This window comes from Rutilus rutilus, assembly GCF_951802725.1.
Source record: "Rutilus rutilus genome assembly, chromosome: 21".
NCBI lineage: Eukaryota > Metazoa > Chordata > Actinopteri > Cypriniformes > Leuciscidae > Rutilus > Rutilus rutilus.
Window position 1 is genome coordinate 9,783,063 of NC_140226.1, and position 23,600 is coordinate 9,806,662.

Below are 23,600 nucleotides of genomic sequence, written 5' to 3' on the forward strand. Positions count from 1 at the left end.
CCAGACTTAACGAGAGGGTTCAAACCTTTGGCAGTATTTTTTTTTCTCTAGCTTTTGCTTTTCCCCCTATGAAGGGCATCCAGATTGTCTATGGTTACCAAGGAGATGTGTCTTTTGAAAATGTATGAAATGTAGCCCCTGTTGTTGTTTGATTGCTGATTTATTTTATTTTTTAATTAGTGTGTATTCATGCACGTGTAGCAATCACGCTCATTCATATTCGCTGTACAATCAGTGGGATTGATTGTGTTAAGAAAATCATTCATAATGTTTTACTGCTCTCTGCAGGGAGGAAAACAACCCCCTAGTGACAATAGCTGTAAAATGTGGCCCGAGCCCTTGTGCACTCATTGGTGGGATGGCACCTTGGTGATGATCTCTCATTGGCTACCGGCTGCTTTTGCCACGAACCAATCGGAGCTCCTGTATCCAAGTCAACTTGGAATGTTGTGCTATTTAAATCCAGAGAAGGTGGATCTGATTTATTAAATTATACATTGAGAATCAACTGATTGAAATTATTCTCGCTGTATATGTTTAAAGTGACAATATATATTATAAATATCTGACTGTCTGTCTATCTATCTTTACATATCTTTGTCTGCCTGTCTGTCTGTCTACCTGTCTGTCTGCCTACCTGTCTGTCTGTCTTTAAATATCTCTGTCTGTCTAAGGCTTGACTAACTCGGTCAACGAGAAGCTGTTTGGGGTCTTGCAATTAGTATAAGGACTATTTCATGTGAAATCAAGTAAATAAAAAAAGATGCTGTTCATGACTTCATAGAGCTGACAGGTCTGTCCTCTTTGCTTGTGTCAGCACAATACAAATGAGTCACTTGCCTGAGTTTTCATCGCCATCTGCAGGTTAAAAGCCACATATAGGCCTACACAGACTCACCATATAATAACTTCAATGAAATTTGCTGTACAAATATGACAGTACTGTATTCACACAAGTTCATTTTAACACAATACTATTGTTTTGTATTAAGATGATTACTGAACGTGCCTAAAGGAATGCTCATGGAAATTCTAATAGGGGGAAAAAAAATCTAATAATAGTAGGCTACGATACTCGTTTGTTCTTTTAAGGATTCTAATTTGAGCCCTTTAATATATTAAGTGCGCGCGCGTGTGTGTGTGTGTGTGTGTGTGTGTTTTAACAAACGTTGCTTGAGTTCAGATTTGTAGCTGTGATTTATCGCCATTCCTTTGAAGTGCGCGTCTGTTTCTATAACAACTGCGTTGCGCCAAACACTCCGACACAAATACTGGAGCAAAAGTTTGGAACGTATCTCATTCTTATAAAGTTCTTTTCATTTGCTTTCTTTTAAAGCTTTTTTCTATCTACTGAATCAGACTGCTCTACATGAAAGTAATACAGTCAGCTTTACAGCTGCAAGGACAGAGCAGAACGACTGCATGAGTTTCTGAGCACAAACTGGGATTGTGAATTGAAGATGTCACAGACATATAGCCTCGGCTCCTCGGTGAAGGTGGAGCAGCTGCAAGAAGAACTATCCGCTCAGATTCAGGCTCTGAGGACAGAGATTGAGGACAATGAGATGATACATCAAATATCCTCAAAACCATACAGGTAAGACTGCTGAAATAGGGTTCTTATAGTTCACCCAAAAATGAAGATTTTGTCTCTATTAACTCACCCTCATGTTGTTCCAAACCTGTGAGTTTCTTTCTTCTGCTGAACACAAATAAAGATATTGTAAAGGATGTTGGAAACCAAACAGTTGATGAACCCCATTGACTTCCATAGTAGGCGACTGTAGGCTATAAGCTTGTTTCCGCCACAGAATAAAAATGAAATAAAAAAGGTGTGAGTTTTTATCTCACAAATCATACTGGTTTTCTCGCAATTGCGAGTTTAACGTTACATCTCAATTCATGCAATCATTCATATTTTGTATCCAATAGACCAAACTGTTACTCTTGCCAACTTTTTCAGCTCTGTCCATATTCCAAAAGATGTGTCTTACTTTCGTATGGAGAGGCAGCAGGTGCTCCTTAAAGCTCTGCAAGTGAGTTTGTACAGTTATTTGAGTTCTTAATAAGTTTTTTTAATCTCCTGCATCTGTTTATTTGACATACCTTGTTGTCCTTGTTGCAAATGACCTGTGACTTTAGGTTTCGTCCACAAAGCCTGTTGTGTCACAAGCAGAAGTGGCCGAGAGAGAGATGGAGAGCTGTCTGACACAAGAGCACACACCTGACGCTCTGCCCTTACTGCTGCATCAGGTCACTTATGAGCTGTTTTATTGTGCTTCTTTCATAACTGATTAATGACATGAACTGATTCAACACTGAACTGACTGAACTCAACACTGAACTCTTGTCTTTTTTTAGAGCTGCGTTGCATCAGAATTTGAGTTTGCATCTGTTATTTTCCTGTTTATCACTGTAAAGCTGCTTTGGAAGAATCTGTATTGTATAAAGTCATATATATCTACCACAATTATAATCTTGTATTAAAAGCATTTCTGAAAATATTGGCTCCTTTCTTAACAGTTTTACACAGATCAAACGTATAAACTGGCACGGTGCAAATACCAACTGATGCTGAGATGGAGGAGATTCGGTCGCCATTCCACTGTCTTGGAGAAACTATATCCTCAATATAAAGTAATCTAAAATTCTGCATTTTAGAATTTTTTATGCATTCAGTGGCAAAAGAAATCTATTAATCCTGTCCCCATTGCTTTGTGTAGAAACAGATCACACATTTAAGCAATGAATTTGAGGACTCTGTGCACCGGGCACGTCGTCTTGCCGTGTCCAGAGAGAAGGTCCTGGCAGGTGTGGAGAGCCCCGTCGCTGTGCTCACACAGGAAGATGTCATCATTTACCTCCAGTGGCTTATTTGCCATCTGCACTCCATCAAAAGCATCTTCAACTTTCTGCATGTGAGAATACATAAGAACACTGGGTAACACTTTAGTTTGAGGACCAATTCTCACTATTTACTTGTTGCTTATTAGCTTGCATATTACTAGCATATTGGCTGTTTATTAGTACTTATAAAGCACATATTAATGCCTTATTCTGCATGACCTTATTCTATATCCCTTAATCCTACCCACTACCTAAACTTAACCATTTACTAACTATTAAAGGGGTAGTTCACCTAAAAATGAAAATTGTGTCATCATTTACTCACCCTCATGTTGTTCCAAACCTGTATGAGTTTCTTTCTTCTGCTGAACACAAAAGAAGATATTATAGAGAATGTTGGTAACCAGACAGTTGACGGTAGCCATAAGCTGGGTTTACATCCAAACAGGAAGCAAATCTTTTCAAAGTTCACAAAAACAAATGTGTTTTCATCAAGTTGTTTGAACTAATGACAGTGGTATTGGTAACCTAACAAACAGTAAATAAATCACCATCAGCAGAAACAGCCAAATAGTCACGTGGGTTTAATGTTCGCTACGTCAGAATTTATTTGGCAAATGTGTTTCCATCTCCCATTAGTCAAAAAACCAACTCAAGCGAATTTTTCAGAAACTTGCCGTTTCCATCACTAATTTCGGTTGCAATACTTCAAAATGCACATAAAAACAGGGTGATGGAAACATCGCTACTGATTTTTTTCCCAGTCAGTGACTACGGTCAACTGTTTAATTACTAACATTCTTTAAAATATCTTTTGTGTTCAACAGAAGAAAGAAACTATTACAGGTTTGGAACAACTGACAAAATGACACATTTTTGGGGTGAACTATCCTTTTAACAAGCAGTAAATTAAGAGTTTACTGAGGTAAAAATCATTGTGAATATGTGTTCTCCAAACTAAAGTGTGACCGAACACTGTAAAAAGTGGTAACTTGCCATTTCTACCTGATTTAATCACTCAAAATGAGTTTTGTTGGTATAAAAGGTTCAGATTTTGGTTGGTTCAGTGAGTTATATAATTTTTTAATACCAGTTAATTTACCAATTTTCAATGAATGTAACCAAATAGTCAAGACTGGCTGTCAGGATTCAGAGAGGGGGGACCCAGACGCAGAATGAGCAGGGGAATGATATTTATTACCAGAAGACACAGTACAAGATCTGTGAGATGGGAGGTCCGAACAAATAGGCCAGGGCAAACAACTGGAGAACAGGCTGGTCTGGGAAGAGACAGCTCCAGACACGATAGCAACAAGATAGCAGCTTGAGGAACCAGAGGCTTGGCACAGAGAGATGTAACTGCTGAAGCACCAGAGCTGGCTGCCAGGTCAAAGAGAGTCAACGACCAGGGAGGACACAAGAAGCAGGGCAGGAACCAAGACAAGACAAGAGTAGAGACTAGACAACATGAGATAAACAGAAACAAGAAAAACAATGAACGCAACAAACCAGCAAACACGTGAAGCAAAGGAGCACAATATAAAGGGAGCAGAGCACATGAGGAACAGGTGAACACAATTAGGCCAACAAGGACCAGACAAGGGCTGAATCCGAAATCACCCCCTAAAACCTCATTCACTATTCCCTACGTTAGTCCACTAATACTGTTCACTTGAAGGAGTGAATGCGAATTCGGACATCCATTGAGCGTACATGCGGTGCATTGTAGGATTGAATGAGTGCACTCAATAATGTCCACTATGGTTTCGGACACCACTACAAATGGCTATCCTCTCAAATAGCGCCCTATTTGAGGGTATAGGGGGCGATTTCGGATTCAGCCAAGGACTAAACAAGAGGGTGGGAGCCCAAGCTTGTGCTTAAGCACAAGACAAACAAGGAAACATTAAACAAAGATAAATCCCATCACAAAGAGACTCTTTCACCTAGATATCATCATATAGAGACTGTGTCTGTTCCCCGAATTAGGAAATACATTATTTGTATTACTTGATGTTCAACAAATAAAAAACAGATGATAAAGCTCGGGTTGCTGAATATTCAATCCCTTTCTTCAAAAGCACTTATTACAGATTATAACCTTGATGTGCTGTGTTTGACAGAAACCTGGCTAAAATCCAACGATTACATTACTTAAATGAGTCCTCCCCCCAGGATTACTGTTATAAACATGAACCTCTTAAGAAAGGCAAAGGGAGAGGTGTTGCTGTAATTTATAATAATATCTTCAGAATTACTAAGAAGTCTAGTTTCAAATATAATTCTTTTGAAGTGTTGGTGCTTAATGTAACACTATCTAGTGTAAATTATAAATCACGTTTGAGATTTGTGCTGGCTACTGTATACAGGCCACCAGGGCACCATACAGACTTTATCAAAGAATTTGCTGAATTTCTATCAGAGTTAATACTGGTTGCAGATAAAGTCATAATTGTTGGTGATTTTAATATAGATGTAGATAACGAAAAAGATGCATTGGGATTGGCATTTAAAGACATTCTGAACTCTATTGGAGTTAGACAACACGTGTCAGGACCTACTCATTGTTGTAATCATACTCTAGATCTAATATTATCACACGGAATTAATGTTGATGCCACTGAAATTCTGCAGACAGCGATGACATCTCAGATCATTATCTAGTCTTGTGTATACTTCATTTAGTATACTTCCAAGGCTGCAAAGCCGACTCCGTGTTACAAATATGTTAAACCCATCACTTCTGCCACTAAAGATTGCTTTATTAATCATTTTCCTGATCAATTTCATCATCTCAGCATCCCAGATAGCTTAGAAGAACTCGATATTGCGACAGAAACGTTTAACTCTCTCTTTTCCAGAACTTTAGACACAGTTGCTCCTTTGCGCTTAAAGAAGATTAAAGGAAATAGTCCATGGTACAACGAGCTCACTCAGGCCCTCAGACTACTTTATCATACAGAGATTGCATACTTAAAAGCTGCTAGATCTGCTTATTTTTCAACACTATTAGAAGAGGTATTTACTTGAAACAGTGGCTAAACTAACAAAAAATAAAGCTTCAAGCCTAGACGTTTCCAAGCAGCAATGCAGTAATGACTTTATGAACTTCTTTACTTAGAAGATTGATAATATCAGGGAGAAAATTATAACTATGCAACCGTCTACTACAGTATTGCATCAGGCAGTGCATTGTAGTCTCCTTGAGGAAATTTTTTATTCATTCATTGCCATAGGAGAGGAAGAATTTACTAAACTCGTTAAATCATCTGAATCGACAACATGTATGTTAGACCCTATACCGACTAAGCTATTGAAAGAAATGCTTCCAGAGGTCATAGATCCTCTTCTTAATATCATTAATTCATCTTTGTCATTAGGATACGTACCAAAAACTTTTTAAGCTGGCTATGATTAAACCGCTTGTTAAAAAAACGCAACTTGATCCTAAAGAATTAGTCAATTACAGAACAATCTCAAACCTACCTTTTCTTTCAAAGATACTAGAAAAGGCAATATCCTCACAACTATGTTCCTTTTTAGAAAGAAATGATATCTGCAAGGATTTTCAGTCAGGATTTAGACCCTATCATAGTACTGAGACAGCTCTCGTTAGAGTCACAAATTATTTGCTCTTATCATCCGATCGTGGCTGTATATTTTATTAGTGTTACTCTCTATTAGTATTACTCTTAGTGCTGCATTTGATACTATCGACCACAACATTATCAGTTTGTAGCAGTAAATGAAGAGATGTCTTATCGATCAAAAGTTCAGTATGGCGTACCACAAGGCTCAGTACTAGGACCGTTGCTGTTCACCCTCTACATGCTACCCTTAGGAAATATCATTATGAAGCATGGCATTAGTTTTCACTGTTATGCTGATGATCCTCAGCTCTATATCTCTTCGCGCCCTGACGAAACTTACCAATTCACAAAATTAACGGAATGCATAGCTGATATAAAAAAATTGGATGACTAGTAATTTCCTACTACTTAATTCTGAAAAAAACAGAGATTCTAATTACTGGACAAAAAACGTCCTCACGTAATAACCTAGAATACTGTCTAAAACTTGATGGCTGCTCTGTCAAGTCTTCATGGTCGGTTAGGAACCTCCATCTTAAAAATATATCTAAATGACGTCATATGCTCTCATTGACAAATGCGGAACAATTAGTTAATGCGTTCATGACATCAAGGCTAGATTATTGTAATGCTATTATGGGTGGTTGCCCTGCACGCTTAATAAATAAACTACAGCTGGTCCAAAATGCAGCAGCTAGAGTTCTTACCAGAGGTATGAAGAACCAGGAAGCATGACCATATTAGCCCGGTTCTGTCAACACTGTATTGGCTCCCTATTAATCATATAGATTTTGGAATATTGCTGATTACTTACAAAGCACTAAATGGTTTAGCTCCCCAGTACTTGAGTGAGCTCTTAACGCATTATAGTCCTTCACGTCTATTGCGATCTGAAAATTCCGGCCAGTTGATAATGCCTAGAATATCAAAATCGACTGCAGGCGGTAGATCCTTTTCCTATTTAGCACCAAAACTTTGGAACAGTCTTCCCAACATTGTCCGGGAAGCAGACACAACCTGTCAGTTCAGACTCAAAACACATATCTTTGGCCTAGTATATACACATAACACATTATAGACTTCTATAATTCAATGTTAGGCTGCATAGTTTAGGTCAGCCGGAAACAGGAACACTTCCCATAAATCCTGATGTACTTGTTACATCATAAGAAGAATGGCGTCTACGCTAATATTAGTCTCTCTGTTTATCCCGAGGTTTACCGCAGTCCGCCGGATCCAGGCTGTATCCAGATCTGATGAAGGACCTGTGCCTGGACACTACAACAACGCTGTCCTGAAGTGTCAACTAGGCTCTCCCCTGTGAAGGCCCCTTCTCCTTCCCTTCACCTCTGTACAGATAAAACGTTGTCGATTTATCTGTACAGAGTCCCCACGTGGCTACGCGGACGTGATAAATAATTCTGTATTATAAATTTTTAAGGCCAGACAAGTAGTTTGTTGAGGGTTGATTTGTAAAGAAGGACTACATGCCTGCGTACATACAGTATATATTCAAACACACACTGAACACGTGATGCGCATGTGCACGGCGTCTGTGTTTGCGTAGAGATAACTGATAATCGTTTGCACCTTGGAACCTATTTCCGGGAGTGCGTTCTCGAGACACAAGGCACTGTGCGGATGGGCGGCCGGAGTGCGTTAAGGATTTTCTGTAAGAACGGTGTCGTGTTAGCGGCCCCTAAGTTAATAACTAATGATCTTCGCAACGGAAGTGAATCAATCAATCAAAACTAACTTTAGCTGGACAATATCCTAGAACTGCTGTAAAGCCAAAACAATCTCTGTTTCTGTAATTTCCTATTATCACTGTAAAGCTGCTTTGAAACAATTCATATGGTTAAAAGCGCTATATAAATGAAAGTTACTTGACTTGACTTGACTTGACAAAACAGACAAGACTGTCAGGTCAGAATCCTGACACTGGGGGAGAACAAATGTAAAAGCAGTAAGAATTCTTTAATTCTGAGTCCTAAAAAGAAATTCAGTTGACCTATAACTTAAATAATTGCATGGTTGCATGTAAAAAAAAAAAAAAAACTGTTTTACTTATTTAATTACAAATTGCAAGTTGCAAACATTATTTTGATGAGTTCTGTTGACATAATGTTGATCACTACATAAATGTAATATGTAATTTAAACTCAAATTTCTGTGTCAATTGATTTTTTCAATAACTTAATGAAATTGTCTTGATAACTGGGCAGTGGATTTCTAGTTAGCATACTTTGCATAGGCCTGGATGAGGAGAGTATATGTTGAAATTAAGTGTTATTTTATGTGTTTTTTTAGGAAAGGGAAAGATCTGTTAGTGTTTCATGCTGTTATGTTTCTGCTATGTGTATGTTTTTGAAGAGTAGTTCTCATGGTTAAGTTGTGTGTGGCTTAATGAAGGTATACACTACACTGAGCAATGACTGTGCTGTTTTTACTTTTATTATATGTTGGTTGTAGGTTCTTCATTATCTCCCTTCGACCGAGTGGAATGAGGATCAGATGTCCAGCACATCTCCTGCATATTTTGCTGGTAATGAATGTTATCTATCTATCTATCTATCTATCTATCTATCTATCTATCTATCTATCTATCTATCTATCTATCTATCTATCTATCTATCTATCTATCTATCTATCTATCTATCTAGATCTTTTTTATGCTCAAACAGGAACATTACACACTAAAATAAAGTTTAAAATGTGAAAAAGCATTATAGGTTCTGCTTAAATAAGTTTACATGTACTTTAGATAGAGATCTTTAACTGATAGCTTCTCTGTTTTTGAGCCATCAGGAGTATTTGTATCAATGTCAGAGGTCCCTTTGCACTCGACCAATATAGAGGATTTTCAAGCGCAACTGGACTTCCTCCTGTCACATTACAACATCCAATATGATAGCAGCACCATCAAGACAGCTGGAGATGAAATGGAGCTCTTTAGTCTGGTGATCCTAATCAAATTACGTCAATGATATCTAAAAGATCTTAAAATGAATTCTACAACATGATGAATTCTTGTGCATTATGAAAATTGTTACTGTCGATAATGTGATTTGTTTCTATTTTATGTAGGTTAGTTACCTGTTTCAGACTGTTTTTAAAAATCAGGAGGAGATGAAGACCTTCTTGCAGTACGACAGCACTGAAGCGGCAGACAGGAAGTTTGGGAGAAAGAGTCCGAACATGGCGCTCAGAAAAGAGTCCAACTGGATTCCTCATATACAGGTGAGACAAGACAACAGTATTTTTTATATGTGATAATTTATGAACTATGTGATGGAATATGATATCTAAGCTCTATTGTGCCTCCTGTGGGAAACAAACAGATGAAACCAAAGCGAGATCCTTGGCAACAAAAACAAATAGCCAAACTCAAGGAGCTCAGATCAATGGATGAACTTCTCCAGATGCACAGCAAGTTCCTGGAGGTGAATGGCTGAATTTGCTGCTCATATATGAATTATTTCATATATACTAAACTTTTTGTCAGGTTTGCTTTGGTTAATGTCAGTATTAGTTTAATCGCACTGAAGTTTGTCAGAGCACATTATATCGGCAACACTTTACAATAAGGTTCCATTTGTTAACTTTAGTTAACTACATTAGTAAACATGAACTAGCAATTAAAAACTTTTAAAGCATTTATTAATTTTAGTAAATGTTAATTACATTATTTACTAATACTAATACATTATTAAAATCAAAAGTTGTATCTTTAAATATAGATAATATTTAATATAACATTTGTAATGGACCTAAGCTGAAATTAACTAACAATGAACAGTTGTTTTTTTATTTTATGAATAAATTCTGCAACAAATGCATGGCTCATTGTTAGTTAATATTAGCTAATGAATTAATGAAAGTTACACTACTATACTCCAACATTACAATAATGGTCTTGTTTTGCACTTTCTTCTAAAGGAGTCAGATCTTCATAACGTGATTGATGCTTTGAAGCATTACACTGCATCTGTTCGTCAGCCAGAAAAACCCTCAAAACCTCCATCCATCAGCACAGAAACTCTCAAAGAATCTTCTGCTATATGGAAAAGCATTTATAACACAACAAACATGCCTCAGGTGAACATCTGTGTGAATAGTAAATTATATTCTCCAAGTCAACTGCTACGTAACGTGGTAGTGGAAATAGCACGAAGACAAAGGAGGATGTTGAAAATACTCTTAAATGACAAAACTCAGGAACCAGGAGAAAACCACACTTAACATTAACGAGAACGGACGAAGACTGAGGGAGAACACAGGGTTTAAATACACAGGGTGCTTCTCAATTCTTATTTGTGCGTCCTCGTTTCCTTTCCTCGCTTCCTTTCCTTGCGTCTCAGCTCCACCCCCTGTAGGATGCGAGGGAAGGCTGCAAGGAAACGAAAGGAGGACGGAGGGATCGAAGAAAAACTTATTTATACATTGGAATACTTGATCACTCAGTCGTCACTTCACAACGTCATCAGCAGCGCTCAAAGGATCTGCCCTTATGTTGTTAAAGTTTGGTTATTTAAGAGATTCATAATAAATAATAATAAAGCAAGATACCCTGTTGAAATATGTGAGATGTGTGGTTTATTTAAACTGCAAAGGTAAAGAATAAATTAAAATTATTAAAATGACAGATGTGAAGGGGGAGAAGAATTTGTTTGTGCATCACGTTTAGGCAATAAAACTCTTCCGGAAAGGATACACCGATGTATCCTCGCTTATGACTCCTCAGGATGCCTCCTCACTCCTCGTTCTTCGCCTCCTCGCGGTGCAATTAGAGAATTGAGAATCTTAGGTGCACATTGTTCACAAGTTGGGAAGCGTGTTTTCACCACAAAACAAAAGATAAAAAAGGTAATTGTGACTTAAAAAAAAAAAAAAGATTTCTCCCAGTTACGAGTATATCTTACAATTCTGAATTTATCTCTTGCAGTTCAGAATTTATTACTTGCAATTATATATCTTATATCTAAGATCAGAATTGTAAAAAAAAGAGTCAGAATTGCTAAATAGAAATTCAATTCTAAACTCGGAATTGCAAGACATAAGTCAGAATTGCGAGAAAAATAGTCAGAATTGAGAGATAAAAACTCGGAATTGCGAGAAATAAAGTCAGAAATGAGAGAAATAAAGTCAGAATAGTGAGATGAAAAACTCGGAGCTGTAAGAAATAAAGTCAGAATTGCGAGATAACTCGGAATTGCGAGAAATAAAGTCAGAATTGCGAGAAAAAAGTCAGAATTGTGAGATAAAAACTCGGAATTGCGAGAAATAAAGTCAGAAGAATTGTGAGAAATAATGTCAGAAGAATTGCGAGAAATAAAATCAGGATAGTAAGGTATAAACTCAGAATTGTGAGGAAAAAAGGCAGAATTGCGAGAAATAAACTAGGAATTGCGAGAAATAAAGTCAGAATTGCGAGAAAAAAAGCAGTATTGTGAGAAATAAAGTCAGAATTGCAAGAAATAAAGTCAGAATTGTGAGAAAAAAGGCAAAATTGCGAGAAACAAAGTCAGAATTGCGAGATAACTCAGAATTGTGAGAAAAAAGTCTGAATTGTGAGATAACATCTCAGAATTGCGAGAAATAAAGTCAGAATTGCGAGAAACAAAGTCAGAATTGCGAGAAACAAAGTCAGAATTGCGAGATAACTCGGAATTGCGAGAAATAAAGTCAGATTTGCGAGAAGAAAGTCAGAATTGTGAGAAAAAAGGCAGAATTGCGAGAAACAAAGTCAGAATTGTGAGATAACTCGGAATTGCGAGAAACAAAGTCAGATTTGCAAGAAGAAAGTCAGAATTGTGAGATAAAAACTCGGAATTGCGAGAAATAAAATCAGAAGAATTGCGAGAAATAAGTCAGAAGAATTGCGAGAAATAAAATCAGGACAGTGAGATATAAACTCGGAATTGTAAATAAATATTAAAAAATATATTTATACTCGGAAATATAAACTAGACAGAATTGAGACAGAATAAAGAATAAAGACAGAATTGCGAGAAATAAACCAGGAATTGCGAGAAAAAAGACAGAATTGCGAGAAATAAACTAGGAATTGCAAGAAATAAAGTCAGAATTGTGAGGAAAAAAGGCAGTATTGCGAGAAATAAAGTCAGAATTGCGAGAAATAAAGTCTGAATTGTGAGAAAAAAGGCAAAATTGTGAGAAACAAAGTCAGAATTGCGAGGTAACTCGGAATTGAGAGAAATAAAGTCAGAATTGCGCGTAAAAAAACAGTATTGCGAGATAAAAACTCGGAATTGTGAGGAAAAAAGGCAGAATTGAAAGAAAAAAGTCAGAATTGAAAGAAAAAAGTCAGAATTGTGAGATATAAACCTAGAATTGCGAGAAATAAAGTCCGATTTGCGAGAAGAAAGTCAGAATTGTTAAGAAAAAGGGTAACTAAACCCTAAACCAACTTTTTTTTGTTAATGATCTGTAAGAATGGGGCTTTATTAGTGTTGTTCATTGATTCGAGTAACTTTTTTAACATTTGGGTATAAAGTGTTTTAATTCTACAATATATGGTGTAAAAACGTCTGAGTGCTGCCCTCTTCAGGTTGAACGGTGGCTACTACAGTTGAATTTTCCTATTGGATGTTGCGGTACTGCGTGACGTAAACGGTACTGCGTGACGTAGGCTGGTTCCAGCTCACCACGCCCTCCCTTGGTACGAGCTCACCACGCCCTTGGATGAGCTAGCGTAGATTTATCTGTATGTAGTACAGTGGTAGGTATAGTGTTGCTGGGTGCAACTGCATAGCTTTCCAGCAGACTTGGAAATTAGGCGCCAGTGTTTGCATGCACTTGGCCTGGAAGACCGTGAGTGTAAAACCTGCATTTTACGCGGAATTGCTTTTCCAACGATACAATAGAGGTGGACATTGGCTTCTCCACACAGCTCGCGCTGAACAGCGACGCAGTGCCAAACGCTGTTCCTCGATCCTGCATGGACTCCACCACCGCAGCGGCGTCTTGATGTGAGTGATCATATATATTTAAATCACAATTTATGGTTAGGCTAAAGTTAATCCTCTGGGGTCGACAAACGCGTCGGCGCATTTTGCTGGATTTTTTCTCAGAGCTGCAAAATATGAATATGCCTATACAGAGCGCGCGCTATTGACATCAACTCGATAAAACTCATCAGATGCATATTTACGTCGTCTTGCGACCCTGTGAGCAAACTCTCCATTTTAGACAGTCTGACAGCAGGACTCTCAGGTGCACGCCCTTCCGCTCACGGTTCGTCCCCTCTATCTCCGTTGGGGTCTGCCCACTTTTCTAGCATTTTTCAAATATTGCCAGTGGGTGGAGTCAGGCTCTGACCAGGGGTTTAGTTACCCTTTAAGAAAAAAGGCAGAATTGTGAGATATAAACGTAGAATTGCGAGAAATAAAGTCAGAAATGCAAGAAAAAAGCCAGAATTTCGAGATATAAAATTTGAAATTGTGAGAAAAAAAGTCAGAATTGCGAGAAAAAAAGTCAGAATTGCAAGATTTAAACTCAGAATTGCAAGAAATACAGTCAGAATTGAAAGAAATAAAGGCAGAATTGCGGGAAAAGGGCAGAATTGTGAGATATAAACTTGGAATTGCGAGAAATAAAGTCAGAATTGCTAGAAAAGGGCAGAATTGCAAGATTTAAACTTGGAATTGCGAGAAATAAAGTCAGAATAGTGAGATATAAACTAAATTGTGGGAAAAAATAATAATAATTGCGCAATATAAACTTGGAATTGTGAGAAAAAATTAATAATTGCGAGATATAAACTCGGAATTGCAAGAAATTAAGTCAGAATTGCGAGAAATAAAGGTAGAATTGTGAGAAAAAGACAGAATTGCGAGTTTATTTTTTTATTGTGTGCACATTATTTTCCTCTTTTTTTTTTTGTCCAGGTGGCCACTGGACAGGTTTCTCATTTATCTAAATATGCAGATCAGAAAGGCTCTGAGAAAAAGAATAAAGGGTAATTTTCCAAACATTAAAATGTGTCTATAATGTGTGTTAGGGTTTCTTTTAACAACTCTTTGTCTCCTAACTGTTCTAGTCAAAGCAGCAGTGCTTTTCAGCATGAGAAGTATGAAGACACTGAAGAAGCTGACAAGGAGCCTGTAACAGTCAGAGGAGCTTATGAATCTTTAATCTACCTGAGACATCTCCGGATCAGAGAACTCAAGGTAAAACTCAGCCAAAAACTGTCATGAAAGATGTGAAAGGTTTGAGAGATTTTGGTCTTTCCTACAAAAGCACCAAAATGTAAATGTAAGTATTACCACACTTTTTAAAGATGTGTACCATGTTTTGTTTTTTTTGGACATGTACTATGGTAATACAATAATTTGTTGAAAGTCTATCATGCAAATACATAACCATAATTTTTTTGTAATATATAATTGTATTATTATTATACAGACAAATGAGTACTTCCTGATATAGGAAAAACATTATTTAGTATATACTTTTGGTATATAAACTATGAATTATTATTATTATTAAGCTGTTCAATAGGTTGGAAAGATTTTTTTATGTTTTTAAAAGAAGTCTTCATCAATCAGTTTAAAATGACTGGTTTGTATTGTAATATATTTTAAATTGTAATTTATTCCTGTGATCAAAGCTGAATTTTCAGCATCATTACTCCAGTCGTCAGTGTCACATGATCCTTCTGAAATCATTCCAATATGCTGATTTGATGCTCAAGAAATATTTCTTATTATTATCAATGTTGAAACCTATGGAAGCTTTTTTTCCGCCATGGAATAAAACAATTGTGACTTTTTATCTCACAATTCTGAGTTCATATCTCAAGAACAGCATTTTCTTCTGTAAAATTATAAATGTCTTTATTGTCACTTTTGGTCAATAAAAATATGAATTTATTTAAATATATATATTACTGACCACAAGCTTGTGAACGTAGTAGGTATGTGGCTTAAAATTACCATAAATCAGGAGAATTATGACCATTCCCTACTAAATTCTTTGTTTTGGTAAAAAAAAAAAAAGTTCATAGGTAAATTTTTCAAGAGGTAAGACACTTTTTTCTGGAGCCACATTTTAAATGCTTTTCTGAAAATGTGCCATTTAAATACCAGGGTAATACCATCACAGTACTGTTTTGCATGGGTTATTTCTCCTGCTATAAGGGCTTTACTCACTTAAATACTGTGTTTTATTGAGTCCTGGCCTCTTGTTTGTGTAGCGCACTTGTCTGAGCATGCTGAACTACCTGCGGTCAGTGGAGAGGACTCTGGCGATGGACGCCGCGGGTCTGGAGCTGGTCGGAGGAGATCTGGTGAGAAGTATGGAGGAGACGGGCTGGATGAGTGCTGCTAGAAGACACGATGGCTCTACTGGAGCTCTTGGATCAAATCACTTCATCTACACCAGTCCGGTTGACCATAAGGTTCCTTACTTGCAGATTCTCACCCAGTGTTTTATGGAAAAACCAATGCAATGTGAAAGGCAGAGAGGGTAAATCTCTGTTCTGTTTTAGGTTCACTTTGCCGAGTTTATGGAGTTTCCCGAGGTGGAAAACCTCCATGATTACTACAGCACAGATGGGAGCTGCATCCACACCCAGGACCAGCGGGGTCTCTACATCATCTATGACGTGGCCCTGGTGGACCTGCAAGAGTTGGAGCAACATCTGCTGCTCACTGCGTCTCATTTCATACAGAGGAGCAGAGGTCAGGGCAGATGTTTCCCCCCTTCCCTTAATTATGCTCATTTTCCAATATCATATACAATTCAAGTCAAATTTATTTGTATAGCGCTTTAACAACACTCAGGGTCCTATTTTAACGATCTAAGTCCATGGTCTAAAGCGCAGGGTTCAAGTGCACTTAGAGTGTGTCTGAATGGACCCGCCTGTAGACTCATTTGACTAATGTGCTGTATAAATAACACACAAAAAAATTGCGCCATTGACCAGGTTTCAGTTGGTCAATGGCGCAGTATTTTTCAGTTGCCTCAAAATAGCAACGCGCCAACAATGCGCCTGAACACACCTCGTTTTCAGACCAGCACGCCCATGGGCGCACAAATGGGCGCAAATGCATTTGCTATTAATACAAACGTGAAAATGATAACTGCGTCGGGCTGAAACTAGCAAAAAACACTTGCGTCGCACTTGGCGCTGCATTGCGCAGGGTGTATGATAGGGCCCTCGCTGTTTCAAACTAGCTTTACAGAAAATCATAATGTTGATGTTTATAATATCTTAATATCTTTGTAGTTGCATTTAGCAGATTAGAGCTGGGCGTTAATATAGTTTACATTTTGCAATGATACAAGCAATCAAGCAGTTGAGATTTGCAACATACTATACATTGATATATGTGAGTGTGCTGTACAGCATGTATGCGGATAAAGTTGGACATACTAATATATCCATATTTTTCATAAAGAGCCAGGTGATAATATAGTTACATTTTGCAAGGAAATAAAAAATCAGGCAGTTGATTTGCTATATAGTATTTATCACTTTACGTGAGTGTATTGTATGTATGCAGACAAGATATAATACATATCCAACTCTATATAAAGAGCTGTGCCATTTAGTTTATATTTTTTGATACAAACAATCACGCAACCAAGATTTGCTCTATAGTATTGCTTTACATGAGTGTATTGTATGTATGCAGGTAAAGTAGGATCTAGTATATATCTAACTTGTTTCAACTGTTTATAACTGATATGTTCACTTATATTGCAAACATGAAAAAAATCAATTTCCAAGTGAAAAATGTCCAAGTGATAAAGGATATTTAACAAGAAAACAATGTAGGTCGGGACTGTTTTTTCATCCTTTGGGAATTCATGGTGAAAAGTGTTTCTATAATGTATGTCAGGTGATTGAAAAGTAAGAGGGCTTGGTGCTGTTTCTGATCCTATACAGGTTGAGGTGACTCATAATTTAGTACGATGATACAGAGCTGCCATAACTAGGACGTTTAAAGACACCTTTAGTTTGTAATCTGTGTTTCACAATTGTCATTTCATGTTGTTCTGTCAGAATCACGTGCATCTGATGGATCTGGAGGAGAACTTCACTCTCTGGCTAGAATGGATGTGGATCGGTTGGCTGTACTTTTAGACATATGGACATGTGAAACAGAATTTCTGGAGCACAAAATACAGGTATGTGATGTGTGACTGCAATTCAGTGTAATTTTAATGATACTGTACACTACCGTTGAAATGTTTGGGATTGTTTAATGCTTTTAAAAGGAGCTCAGCCAGGCTGCATTTATTTGATCAAAAACAGATAAAAACAGTAATAATGTGAAATTGTTTTCTATTGTAATGTATTCTAAAGTGTAATTTATTCCTGTGATGCATAGCTGAATTTTCAGTGTCACATGATCCTTCAGAAATCATTCTAATACGCTGATTTGATTTGATTTCAAGAAACATTTCTTATTATTATCAATGTTGAAAACAGTTGTGCTGCTTCATATTTTTGTGGAAACTAAGATACATTTTTCCAAGATGATTTGATGAACAGAAAGAACAGCATTTATTTCAAATAGAATATAAATGTATTTACTGTCACTTTCACAATTTAATGCATCATTTCTAAAATTAGAATTATATATTTCTTTCAAATGACTTACTTCCCCAAACTTTTGAACAGAAGTGTATGTCAATGATAAATGCCATCTTGTATTTACAGCTCTTGAATTGCTATTTGGAGGCGTATCAGCATGTCACAGATCCAGAGGAACAGTTCAGATTGGCTCAGGTCATCACAGATGTCATGCACAGAAGGCCACAGATTGATTTTACTGCTGGATATTTTGTTCAAGCTTACAGGGACACGATCGTCTGCCTCCACAGCCACCAACAGCTTATCAAACTAGTGCTGAACAACCATGTAACCAAGCATTTGCTGTTTAATCATGTTTAGCCCACCTAAGATGTCAGATTATTTTATTCTCTGATGTTTCCTGAACATTAGATTGATGAGCAGCGGCAGTATCTGGAGAGAATATGGAGGGAGGGACAGAATGGTTGTCCTAGTGAATACGGCCTGCCACCAAACTGCATCCCTAAACATTTGGTATCAGTCGGTGGAAGCAGGTAAAGATCAAAATAATCAATCGTAAATTCAGCATAACTCAAATTCACTGTTTACTTTATTAAAGAGGACCTATTATGCTTTTTGTTTTTACATTTTCAACTTTCTTTAGTGTGTAATGTTTTTGTTTGAGCATGAAAACAGTCTGCAAAGATACAAAGCACAAAGTCACTCCAAAAGGAGTTATTACTATATCGTAAGCACTGTTTCTGAACTTCCTGATTGTAGTCTTGAGTTTTCATCTGGGAAAGTATGTCACAATATTCCTCATTTAAAGAATTCTCGTCCGAGGCCTTCGCAAAATAAATGAGGTGAGGCCTGGTTGAGTTAGTTAGTAGTGTGTTGAAACTCACAGTTATGGTAAGGGGCGGGACATTTCTGAAACACGCTGGAAGCGGTTGACCAATCACAACACACTGGTCCAGCCGACCAATCAGAGAGCATATTGCCATTTTCAGGAGGAGGGGCTTCATACAGACCGAAACTAAACAGAGTGTTTCTGACAGACTGGGAAGAGAGGTGCTGCAACAATGTAAAATATGTCACAAACAATGTTTTTTGAATATTTAAGCATGATTCTAGTAGACCCCAAAAACAAAATCAAGACTTTGAAAAAGGGTAAAATATGGCCTCTTTAATACTTGTTTCTAGTTTTATTTAGCACAATACTTGTAATTCCTGTACTTTAAATAATTGAGCGTGGCACCAGCAATGCCAAATTCATGTGTTCGATTCCCAGTGAATGGAAATGCAATGTAAGTACAGTGGATAAAATCATCTGCCAAATGCATAATTCTAAATATAAATGACTGCATGTAATGGATAAATGCAGACCTTTTATTCTTGTTAAATATGACATCACATTAAGGGATGCATCACAAAATGAATTGCAAATCTTGTTTTAAATCTAAATCTAAAAGCATAAAAGGCAAAACACTTGTTTTAGGGTGTGTCTTTGTGCCTTCTTTGCAGGCCTTCTTTGAAGAGTGTGTATTTTTTAGAGATACACCCCTCTTTGTGTTTGGCGTCTCGGCTGTACGAGGATCTTGAACGGTCCTGTACTGAACTCTTTGAGCTGCACAGAGCGAAAACACCATCTCGGAGAGTCAACCTTGAGCAAAGGCTCTTGAAAACGGCCCTGCATCGTTGGCACATGCTTTCAGCTCCTGGCACCACCTACAGTTCTCAGATCCAGAGAGACGTATGTGTCTTTTTTTGTGCTCCAAATAAGCTGAGATGCCACTGTCAAACTTGCTATAACGTTTTGGGGGGAAATAAAAGGAAAATAAATAGAAGTACTTTATTAATCTTAATGTATTAATGAGAGAAATATCAGTACAGCATCAGCCAGACACAGCTTGTGTTTTGACTGTAATACGATCATATTGCATGCTCACTATTTATTATTTAAATGTGTGCATTTAAATAAAAATGCATGTTTCATTTAAAGAGGGTCATGAATTGAGAAATAAAATTGTCCATGATCTTTTGACGCATAAGAGGTCATTGTACTATTAAAAATATCCTGTTAGTTTCAGAACTCAAAACTTCCTTGTTTTTCCAAAAACAGCTTTTATTGAAACCAATCTGCTCAAACGACTCGTTTTACATTTTGTATCAGTATGACGTATGTCAGTGCGACGAAAGACAGCCTCTGCAGAAGATCAACGCCTACTTCTACATCATTGCCTCTTTAGCCCCGTCCACCACTTCATGGATGTCATGTAGTAAATGCGAGACAGACTGCAAACACAGGATTGTTCACGCATAATGATTATTTTTACCATGCATCACTATTGCCTTGTTTGTTACAGATCGTTTGAAATGTACTCACTTTACTGAAAAGTATGAACAATGAATATAAGAAGCGATGGTCATTAATTCATAATTTGTTATCATTTGTCAACTATAACTGTGGTAACTCCAAGTACTTTAACTTTATTTGCCATATAAATTGGTAAATGTTTCAACTATATAAACACCTTTCTGTAGCGTCTTCGTTTCAATACTAATATAATGTTATAATATACAATACTATCTCACAAATACATATAATTAATTACCAAGATGTCGCATCCTTGGTATTTGAGGTGTAGGTTTGTCTTCTGATTCAGGGTCAGACTCTGGCCCAATGTATAGCGAACATCGGAAGTTTTCAATATGCAAATATTATTTTAATATGCAAAACTGTAACTTAATCATAGCAATGGGCGTTTATTTTCAAATCTTGAATGTGACGCCTATCAAAACAAGAGTGTTTCAAAGAGAGGGTCAAAAATAGCCTAATCTAAATCAAATTTATTTTTTAAAATGCAGGTCATGACCCCATTTAAGAGTATGCAATGATTAACATTTTGAGCAGTAGTATTCAACATTGATGTCGCATTTTCAATCCAGCAAGTGGCATCTATTTATCAACTAACAAAGAAATAAATAAGGTTGTTCTGCATTATTTATCCAATTTTGTGTTAAATGTTCATTTGTTCATTCATCCTTTAAGAGGTGCCTGATACAGTCAGTGTTCTGTATTGCTTCAGTTGTTCTCAGATGGGTTCATGGAAGATCCTGTTCTGGTCAGAGAGCTGGGAATGTCCGTTGTGAGATCTGCCGAAGAACAGGAGAGGAAACAAGGCAAAGACAGACAGTTGTTCATGCTGAAGATGTTCTGCACATTGTTAGAGCTCGTCACACTCCGCCACCGCATCATTGAATCAGCTTCAGAAACTGAACACCTGTCCCAGTTGAGTTGGAAAGCAATATTGCTGAGCAATTAAAATTTTCCTTGATTTTTTTTCCTTGATTCCTTGAAACTTGGATGCAAAAATGGTTCATTACTTAATTTCCACAATGAAGGATGGGGAAGAAATAGCTTAAGCCCGTTTGGCAGAAATTACAGCATGCAAATCGATTGTTTAATTATTCATTAGTCAGAGAGGGTGGAAAATGATCATGAAAAATCGAATCATGTTTTTGGAACATAAGTGGTCCTCAGTGAGGAAAAAAGATGAAAAATATGGCTTGTTAAACCTATATATATATATATATATAAATATTTTAGTGCTCCTAAAAATGACTAAATAATCGCATATTTTTCTGTAATTAATTGTACCTAACCTTAACGGTTTAAATATATTTTTATATTGTTATACTTTCACATTGAATCTCCAAAGTAATGTAAAAACAACATAAAGATGATAGATGTTAAATATTTTTAATGCCATTTTTTCACTAAGCGCTCTGAATCACTGATACTGTACTGATAGTGATCACAGTACTGATACTGATGTCTCTATTAAATGGATTTTAGGGTTAGGGTTAGGGTTAATCCATCTATTAAATGGATTTTTTTCCTCAATATTATCCATTAATTATAGCCATTCAACGTTATAGTAAAATTGAAAGCTATTATTGTAACATTTAATAGGCCATAAAAAATAACAACTTTTAATTTAAGTGAACTTAAAACAATCTTCACATAATCCCATTGTAATAAATGTCACATTTAGCTGTACCTTTAATATATCAATGGTCAATGCTAAGGATGTTTTCTGCCGGTTCAGATTTTTACCTACCCTGCTAAAATGCACAAAAAAAAGTTATTGTTTTCATTGTTTTTGACCCATGTAACCTTGTAAACAGCACTTTTTAGGATTAAAAGGTAAATATACAGAAATTGAATAATCAAACACTGCATAAATTATAAACTGAATATAGATTAATCCTTATTAAAACTTAATAAAGTTATTCAGTCAAGAGCAGTGCTCGTTTCGGGTGTTTGTTCACAGACACCCCATTTTTGCATCTTATTGCGCTTGAATGGTTTAATAGCACTTGAAATGATAGCATTGAAGGATGACAGAAAAAACAGATGCTGCCTTAATTACGTTTAATATTTTCAACTCGTTAAACTGAAAAAATGCTAAATGAACGTGTTATTTTTGACTGCCCTCTAATATACACACACACACACACACACACACACACACACACACACACAATTATATTTATATTTTATACAATTACATATTTTTTTTGCTGCCTTTAATCTTTCCTTCAAATGATGACTGAAAAAACAGCTGAAATGATCTAACTCTCAGCTGAATGTCTTTTTCTTTCTGTCATGTCGCTCTAGATTATATAAATCAGTGGCCAGAGTGATGGGCTTTGACGATGTTCATTTGTACATGCGGCCGGTGCAGTTTGAGTTTGCTGTGAGGAAAGAGACTCCAAAACAGCTTCCCGTGTTCATCACCGCCCTCCAGGACGACAAACAGAATGCGGACAGGTAAAAGTCTGTAGGACCAATATTGACCTGTCATGCTCATTATCAGAATCTGTTGATAGCAATGACATTGAACGCAGTGTAGTGTGTGTGTATAAGGTTTGTTGCAGCCTAAATGCTGTAATTAGTGGTTGCTTTTAAGGTTTGCTTATCTATTACTATTTCACAATATATCATTAATAAGTCCCCTTGCACCATTGGTTCCGAATGTGTAAAATCTACTTGATTTTAGTTTATCCCATTCCCTTCCTGTTTCATAGGTTTGTCCCAAACAGCCTGCCTCTGTGTGTTCAGGAACTTGATGAGAGTCATATTGGCAAATTTAGCTTTCAATCTAACGAAGCAGTTCTACAGGTAATCGCATGATTTATAATTGTTATGCACATTATTTTTGTTCAACATATGAATCATTTGACTTTTTGTCTCTGTGCATCAGCTCATGAATCAGTCCAGCTTGGAGAACCTGCATGTGGTTCTGGTGAGTCAGGTGGTTCAGAAGAATGCTCTGATTGGAGCGCTTAAACAAGCGTCCTTGTGCTATAGGATAGAGAAGCTGGATCAGTCCTCAGATACAGACCTGCCACTGCAGCATGAGGGATCGACTTCCTCTGAAACCAGGAGACGTGCCTTAGCTACTAGAAACAGGTCTACATGCATGAAGAAAATTTAACTTTTCAGAAAGATTTTAGTGTCGATTTAATTCTGATTTTAAATACTTTATAGAGTTTTATCATTATGCTTATTTGTTTTTCTCCCTTTAATTTGTTAATTGAAATAAACAGAA

At 36.8% G+C, this 23,600-nt stretch overlaps 1 protein-coding gene across 2 annotated transcripts in view; it reads left to right on the top strand.

Moving 5' to 3' along the window:
- The first annotated feature begins 1,187 nt into the window (after window positions 1–1,187).
- Window positions 1,188–23,600, top strand: part of LOC311281013 (uncharacterized protein) — a 45,043-nt gene continuing 22,630 nt past the window's right edge. For both annotated transcript variants that reach the window (XM_084393635.1, XM_084393636.1), the window contains exons 1-22: window positions 1,188–1,597; window positions 1,964–2,036; window positions 2,143–2,253; window positions 2,524–2,637; window positions 2,724–2,918; window positions 8,910–8,982; window positions 9,246–9,397; window positions 9,525–9,677; window positions 9,779–9,880; window positions 10,377–10,535; window positions 14,348–14,418; window positions 14,500–14,629; window positions 15,655–15,858; window positions 15,949–16,141; window positions 17,470–17,594; window positions 18,130–18,330; window positions 18,415–18,536; window positions 19,507–19,735; window positions 21,072–21,274; window positions 22,667–22,819; window positions 23,077–23,170; window positions 23,253–23,461. In XM_084393635.1, the coding sequence (XP_084249761.1) occupies window positions 1,461–1,597; window positions 1,964–2,036; window positions 2,143–2,253; window positions 2,524–2,637; window positions 2,724–2,918; window positions 8,910–8,982; window positions 9,246–9,397; window positions 9,525–9,677; window positions 9,779–9,880; window positions 10,377–10,535; window positions 14,348–14,418; window positions 14,500–14,629; window positions 15,655–15,858; window positions 15,949–16,141; window positions 17,470–17,594; window positions 18,130–18,330; window positions 18,415–18,536; window positions 19,507–19,735; window positions 21,072–21,274; window positions 22,667–22,819; window positions 23,077–23,170; window positions 23,253–23,461 (3,203 nt within the window). In that variant the 5' untranslated portion in view covers window positions 1,188–1,460. The remainder of the gene's footprint in view (window positions 1,598–1,963; window positions 2,037–2,142; window positions 2,254–2,523; window positions 2,638–2,723; window positions 2,919–8,909; window positions 8,983–9,245; window positions 9,398–9,524; window positions 9,678–9,778; window positions 9,881–10,376; window positions 10,536–14,347; window positions 14,419–14,499; window positions 14,630–15,654; window positions 15,859–15,948; window positions 16,142–17,469; window positions 17,595–18,129; window positions 18,331–18,414; window positions 18,537–19,506; window positions 19,736–21,071; window positions 21,275–22,666; window positions 22,820–23,076; window positions 23,171–23,252; window positions 23,462–23,600) is intronic.